The sequence below is a fragment of the Chanodichthys erythropterus genome, chromosome 13 (assembly GCF_024489055.1).
Source record: "Chanodichthys erythropterus isolate Z2021 chromosome 13, ASM2448905v1, whole genome shotgun sequence".
Classification (NCBI taxonomy): Eukaryota; Metazoa; Chordata; class Actinopteri; order Cypriniformes; family Xenocyprididae; genus Chanodichthys; species Chanodichthys erythropterus.
Window position 1 is genome coordinate 27,857,089 of NC_090233.1, and position 7,867 is coordinate 27,864,955.

Here is a 7,867-nt window from a genome sequence, read left to right on the forward strand (position 1 = left end):
ATGCTCACAGTATGTGTGTGGCTCAAATGTTCTGTAAGCACTGTGGGATTGTACAGTGATCACATATTTCAACCTGCCATCCTGCACATTCTCAACACATTTAGACATTTCCTGTTCACTCATCATGGCAGTGCTGAAAGTTTCAGCTGTCTGTGAGAGACTAAGAGACAGAGATAAAGCAATAGAGAGAAACTGAGTGAGAGAAAAGGTTGCCACTGATATATTTCTCACTCAGTCCTTTAGAAATATTGATCTGGCCACTGCACATAATATTGTGCAATGAACAAAGTGGTGAACATTTTGTAACTCAGAAGACAGATCTTTCCTATGATGATGAAATAACACCAAAACAGCATAATTATTATTGCATTATAATTACCCAGTGTGTGCTCTGCTCTATTCTATTCTATTCTATTCTATTCTATTCTATTCTATTCTATTCTATTCTATTCTATTCACTGATATTTGTTCAATGTTTGACATATACAAAGCCAAAATGTAACAAGTAATACATTTTATTTTATAAAATGAAACTACTAAAATATGCATAAAATGTCTTTGCTTCATATTTGTTATTTGCCATTCACCTCAAAAAATTGAAGTTTGAATATGACACTTCACAAGAACTGAAGTCTGTTAAACATTATAAAATAAAAACAAACATATCAGATATGTACAATAGGACTGAAACATATTTACACTATATACAGTAAAAAAGGGGTCTGAATATTTAATTATATAGGAAAAAAAAAAAAAAAAAAAAAAATATATATATATATATATATATATATATATATATATATATATATATATATATATATATATATATTATACAGTGTGTGTGTGTGTGTGTGGTCCTGGTAAAATCTACATTATGGGGACAAAAAGTCCCCACAGAGACAGAAATATACAAAATTATTTGTATATTTTGTGGGCTCCATGAGGAAAACAGTTTATAAATCATACAGAATGATGTTCTGTGAAAATTTAAAAATGCAGAAAGTTTTCTGTGATGGGTAGGTTTAGGGTTAGGGGATAGAATATACAGTTTGTACAGTATAAAAATCATTGAAACCCAATGTATGTGTGTGTGTGTGTGTCTGAAAAAACCTTTACAAGCATAATTTACCTCTTACTTACATATAATCACCATATAACCCCTGTATCGCTTCAACATACCTAATAAAACAGCAATCTTATTTATAAGTTATATACATATTCTTGATATATTGTGACTATTGTTGGATTCTTAGTAAAATGTTTCAACAGACAGTTGGATACAGTAGATCCATAGAAACATGAGAAAATGCTTTTGAATGCGTTTTTGAGTTAATGTCAATGTGTGTATGTGTGAATATCGTTTGGCAGATTGAGGAACTCTGCTTGTGATGTCAGGCCTTGTCTGCTGTTTCTTTGACTGCAGCTACAGCGCTGTATCCACATGACGTTGCGGGTAAAGTCGTCTCGTTCTGGCTCAGGACAGTGAAAGTGTAGACGGACCGTACGCGTCACAGAGGGAACACAGAAGCGGCCGTCTGAGCAGGATCCACATGAACGTGGCCGGTAACGGCGAGCAGTGAAGCATCCTGCAAATACCATCTGCACAGGTTTCTGTGGGCGTGTGGTCCTCTGACATTTCTTTCCTTTCTGAGTGAAGTAAGAGAGAGAAGACATTTAGATATGGCTGTAATGTAAATCTACTTCAAAAACAGAGCAGAAGCTATTGGCCAGCAATCAAAATATTACAATTACTTTCATTAATAGTTGTAGTAGTAGTAGTAAATAAAATTAAAATAATATAAAATTATAAAAAATACAAGCAATTTTATATTGTTTAAATTTTATATTCTTTATGGCGGTGCCGACTGGGCATTCTAACACTTCATCGTTTCACACTGTACAAGTTTGGCACCACAATGTGGGGTTAACACCACAAAAGCGGCGCTAAACCTGCTCTGGAGCAGGGTTTCATAACCCCGGCTAAAAAGCGGTGCTAACCCCACTTCTGAATTACAAGTGTGAAACGTTCTTTTACCCGGGATTAAAAGCGGTGTTTAGAACGACGATAACACAGGGTTAAGCGCAGTGTGAAAAGCCCTATAGTGTCGGCCCAGATCCAGCCCACATATGGTATGTGTGGATTCCACGTCTACCAGATGTGAGCCGGATCTGGGCTGATACTATGTTGCTGTGTCTAAACATATTTTTTTATTATTATAATTATTAATAATAATAATAGTAAAAATAAAATTATTTTTATATACTTTATTTTTGTATACTTTTAAATTTGCAGATCCGACTATAGCTGCCACTATACCTTGTGTGATGGTGCAAGGTTGACTCCACACTCTCGTATCTGACAGAGCCTAGTTTCGCTGACGAGTCTACATTCAGGATTACTATTGGTTACACGGCTGGACACGCCCATTCCACAGGTGGCTGAGCATGGGGACCAATCAGTGACCTGCAGTAAGCAGGTGGATGGAAGGATGGCATATGACTTAGAGGATGAAATCCACTCTAAAGAAAAAGCAAAGGTAAAATAAGAATATGTTGACTGAGCTTGTAATTCTTAAACTATGAGCAACTTATAAAATCATAAAAAAAGTGTTTATAACCATGAATCTTTTTTTTCTGTGAGTGAAAGTTAAGAAACACTGATCTGTTGGCATAGAAATGTAGGGGTGATTTCAGGTTGATACTTTTTTCCAAGTCATGTCAATAGCAAAAAGTGTCCCAATCACCCTGAATTCACCGCTACTGTTTATGTCTCTTTTATCAGTTTATCATTGTTATTCATCTACCTTGATAAGGGGCTCCTGCACTGCTATCCCAAGAAGTAGATGGAGCTACAAGTAACTCGTTGCCTGTGAGGTAAGTGTGCTTTTGTGGATGTGCATCAGGCAGCGGATCCATTTCAGCAATGCGGTTGTCATCATCACACACCCACTCCTGGCAGCAGCGGCCAGGCAGGTTGGTGAGGCGGCGGCGGGAACAGGGCCAGTCTGGTAGAGAAATGCGGTGTGGGCACAGTGGGATGCAGCCGACTACTCCATCAACACATGTGCACTGATGCTCGCAAGTTGGCTGAAAGTCCTCACCGTGCTGATAGACCCGTCCATCCAGCTCACATGGGCGCCCTTGAGCCTCAGCTAGACGTCAGAATTAACAATAATACTGCTTAATTAGCATGGCAATTATGAGTGCCATAATCATCATTGATAAATATCAAACAATAGTGCATTTTTTTGTTTATTATTATTATTATTATTATTATAAAATTATGGGTTAATAAGCCTGTTGAAAAATCATCTTAAATCAGCCTAAAATGGTAGGCCTATGCTGGTTTTCTTAGCCTGGTCTGGTTTTAGAGGAGTTTATGGGTACTTTTCAGCTTGGCCTAGCTAGGGGACCAGTTTAAACCACTTAAGACCAGTAAATCAGTTTAGGCTCTTTTAAGATGTTTTTCAGTAGGCTACAATGTAAAATAGTTGTTCGGAGCGCCAAAGTCACGTGATTTCAGCAGTTTGATACGCGATCCGAATCCCTGATTCGAAACAAAAGATTTGTAAAGCTTCAAAGCAGTGTTTTGAAATCTGCCGTCACTAGATATTGTTGAAAAGTCGTTATTTAGTTTTTTGGTGCACATGTCGCTTTATAATATTAAGGTAGAACCACTGTATGAACTGTTTTAAATATGTTTTGAGTACCTTTCTGGATCTTGAGAGGTTCGGTGACATTGCTGGCAATAGAGGCCGCACCGCGCCATACATTTTAAATCGAACTTTTCATTTTATTTCAACTTTATTTCAAATAGTTAAAACGATTTTTAATAGTTTTAGTTGCCAATAACAACACTGTCTAAGATTTCCTTATTCCTCTTACCTCTACACAAGCCTTTATCAGGGTCTCCTTCGGCCCCTAGGTGGCAGCGCAGTCCTTTGATGTGGTCACAGGGCTCAGTAAGGCTGCAGTCTTGGTTAAACTGCCTGGCACAGACCCGACAGCACCCACATGGGTCAAGAACCGAACTGATACCAGCAGGACACGAGGGAGGAGATGAAGGGCAAGAGCATTTCGATGGACAGCCACCCCGCACCTAAGAAAGCACAGAAGGAAACAAGTAAGGACTGATGTTAGAATACACTAGCTTATATGATACGTTTCTCCTCTTCCATTCCATAAATCAAGAGATAATAAGTTGCTTTCACTTAAGAATTTAAGAAAGAGTTTAAAATGCCATAGTTATGCAATGAAGCAGATAATTTATTGCAGTAGGCTACCCTCTTTAGCCACTACATTATAAATTCATGCAGCCTCTATATTAGACCACGTACAAAAATAGTACAGGCTCTGTGAGCCAAAACCTGACACAAATCAAGCTAAAAAGTGGGTTCAATGCCCTGTTACTCCCTATACTAATATGCTTAATGTAACAGAAGCTTTTATCTGCAACCGAAAACTGACATGAGACTAAGCAATTTTATACCAGTAAGTGAAAATTAATAAAGAATTAAACGTTTTTATTTAAATTATTGATCAGATCTGAAATAAGTCTATGGAAGAGCAGTAACACTTATTTTTTAATCTACTTAAAGTCAACCTGGATGTCAGATAATGAGTGTATAATGGTACACTATCAGGTTCAAACCTTCAAATAGAGCACAAAAACTCACCTCCACAGCGGCCCATGACAGCAGCACCAGTGTGAAAAAATGTCCTTGCCTTAGTATGCTCCTTAGAGGTGACATAGTTTTATCCAAAATGTTTGCGTTCGTATGCATCTGTCAGTTCAAAAAGAATTTGGTTAGTTGGCAATCTTCACTCGCCCCTTAAAGTCTGTTTAAGAATTGCAATAAAACTGTAAAGCTGTGCTCAACTCGATGACTGCCACTTTTATAGACAGCTGTGCACAGCCCCCTCTGACATCACACACACACACACACACACACACACACACACACACACACACACACACACAGATATGACAGGCCAATTTAGACACACACAAAGAAAAATATATACATTTGAAATGTTTTGGTTTATATATTGCCTTCATCCCTTTTATTGCTATGTACTTCCATTATTATCATACTCCATATCATACTTTAGCAAATAAAAAAGGCACTGTTTGAAGAAAATTTTCTATTTATAGAACTAGTAGTTCCCATGGGATCATTTTATGAATGTAGTTTTACTTAATGTTGTTTTAATTCATTTTAAATGTTATGAATTAAACAGGTTGTAAACATACTTTATCACTAGAAAAAATAAATGAAATACCCTTTTAAACATAAAAAGTATTATGCAATTATACAGTATTATACAGAACCTTTTTGGCATAAAGGATTCTTTAAAATTGAGTCTTCTATATAGAACCCATTGAACTTTTTCTCTAACAGTGTAGAGCTGCTAAAAAATATTGTGTTTGTGTCTGATATTAGGAACTAGTCTGGGCTGTTATGAAATACAGGAAAGGTAGTCTAGCACATTTTCGTCAGAGGAGAGTCCAGTGACACACAAACACACACACACACACACACACACACACACACACACACACACACACACACACACACACACACACACACACAGAGCAATCCCTCTCACCTCCCCTGCAAACAGCACAGACAGTATGTCAGACGGCACTCGCTCTCACCGCAGTGGCGGCGAGACATCACACACACATGGCACATAGCTGCCGGCCCGCTCAGTGACGTACTGCATCCACTCACAAAATCTGAGCAAGAGAGAAGGAAAGAAAGAAGGAAAATCATCTGTATGAAAGAGTAGGCGTTGTGGAAATATCACTGTGTGGAGCTTTTCATTCATTTCTTTGAGGAGAGCAGCTGAAATGACATTCCTCTGATGATGCACTGATGTGACATCTACAGGGTCAGAGGTGAAGTCTGATTAGAGATTAGTCACAGCATATGCAGCAAATGGCTGTAATGACTGATAATAGAGTCATACGGCATGAATTTAAACAAGTGCAATGAGGCATTCAACAGGTGATATATATTTGAGGCACCATGACTCGAATGCTCGAGCTGTATACGCAATTAATTGTAAGAAAACTGTTTAAGGAACTGTTAAGGAACTGAATATTGGTCAATCCTAAATTTAGGATTACTGTGGGATTTTGAGATTTCCTATAATAACATAATAGTTTTGTGGTAGATAGCATGTATGAATTTAACAAATCCATGGGTAACACTTTATTTTACAGTGTCATTGTTACAAAAGTTACATGTAGTTACTATAGTAATAACAGTAAATGATGCATAGTTACATGCAACTAACCCTAAACCAAACCAAACCAAACCCTAATCTTATCCCTATAATAAGTACATGTATTTACTTAATATTACTCAGTACTTAAATGGATAATTACACTGTAACAAAGACACCTTAAAATTAAGTGTAACCAATCCATGGCACTAGTTCTTCTATTAAAGGGTTAGTTCACCCAAAAATGAAAATTCTGTCATTAATTACTCGTCCTCATGCCGTTCCACACCTGTAAGACCTTGGTTCATCTTTGGAACACAAATTAAGATATTTTTCGATGGCTCAGTGAGGCCTGCATTGACAGCAAGATAATTAACACTTCCAGATGCCCAGAAAGCTACTAAAGACATATTTAAAACAGTTTAAGGGGAACAAAAATGGATCTTTTATGGCATCAAATTCTAGAACGTTTATTTTTAAGATTGTAAGTGTTAATTTGGGATATTGTCAGCATAATACTTTAGACAAACAAACGAGACCTCAATTCCATGATAATCCATCTGTGAACTAGAAATGCGCACATCAAATCTTGGGTTTCCCACATTACTCAATCTCCCAGATTACCTTAATTAACCCTATGAATTTTTGTCACACAAAACAGATGGCCATCCTGAATGCTAAAAGAGGGGGAAATAAAAATAAAAACATACATTTCTGTGTGTTGACCTTCTGTCAAGCAATGTCTAGATCATCTGCATTGCTTTACCATGGAATCAGTCAAGTGAGGGATCAGCAGCTCTGCACATTAGCAAGAGAAGCATGTCAAAACTGCACAGTGGGAAATCAGTGTGTATATATTTGTCTGTCTGGCTGAGGACAGGATTATAAAAGTCTTGCCTAAAAATAGAAGTAAAAAGCAATAGAGATTGAAATAACTAATAAACTAATACCATGGTAACACTTTTGAGTTGCCACAAATAGTCTGCAAAGCAATGGAAACTTCATCTGCTGAAACCAAAACAATCTCAAAACAGTATGAATCACAAATCATTGAAAAAAAAAAATCCATCTAAAGACAAGCTTTTATACCCAAAGACACTGAACTAATCCCTTAAATGGTTTTTAATGTGGAAAAAGAAAATTTCACTCAAAACCAAAACGAAAACATAAAGTAGTGATATTTTACATGAAGAAAACATAATCTTCTCTTAAGAACCATTGATAACTTTTTTGCACTGTGACATTGGCGCAGAGATTTTACCCCCCAATACTCATTATAATGCATCTGACATTGTATTTTGATCGAGGACTCTTATCATACAGTCATAAAAATGACTGCAAAAATACAGTAAATAACTGTTTTAATGTTTTAACAATTAAAATAAATTCAGTGAAATCATTTTTTTTTATGTTACAGTAAAATTATTTGCCATTGTACTCATGAGAATTGGGGGGGGTATAATGAGCTGAGGTAAAATAATGATGTTACAATGCAAACAATCTTAAGGGTCCTAATAGTAGACTTCTTTTCTTTTTCTTTTAAATAAATATAAAAATGTAACCTTGACACCTCTTTGTGAGATTGTTCTGTACATTCTTAAGCCTAGATCAAACATGAAATTTCCAATTAGTAAGT

At 36.6% G+C, this 7,867-nt stretch overlaps 1 protein-coding gene across 1 annotated transcript; it reads right to left on the bottom strand.

Annotated features, from left to right (window-relative positions):
- Nucleotides 1-1,335: 1,335 nt before the first annotated feature.
- Nucleotides 1,336-4,806, bottom strand: ccn1l1 (cellular communication network factor 1, like 1). Its single transcript, XM_067407899.1, has 5 exons — nucleotides 4,677-4,806; nucleotides 3,886-4,099; nucleotides 2,805-3,152; nucleotides 2,318-2,520; nucleotides 1,336-1,647 (listed from the first exon to the last, which is right to left on the bottom strand). The coding sequence occupies exons 1-5, from the start codon at nucleotides 4,782-4,784 to the stop codon at nucleotides 1,336-1,338; spliced, it is 1,185 nt and encodes a 394-aa protein (XP_067264000.1). The 5' UTR covers nucleotides 4,785-4,806.
- Nucleotides 4,807-7,867: the final 3,061 nt, after the last annotated feature.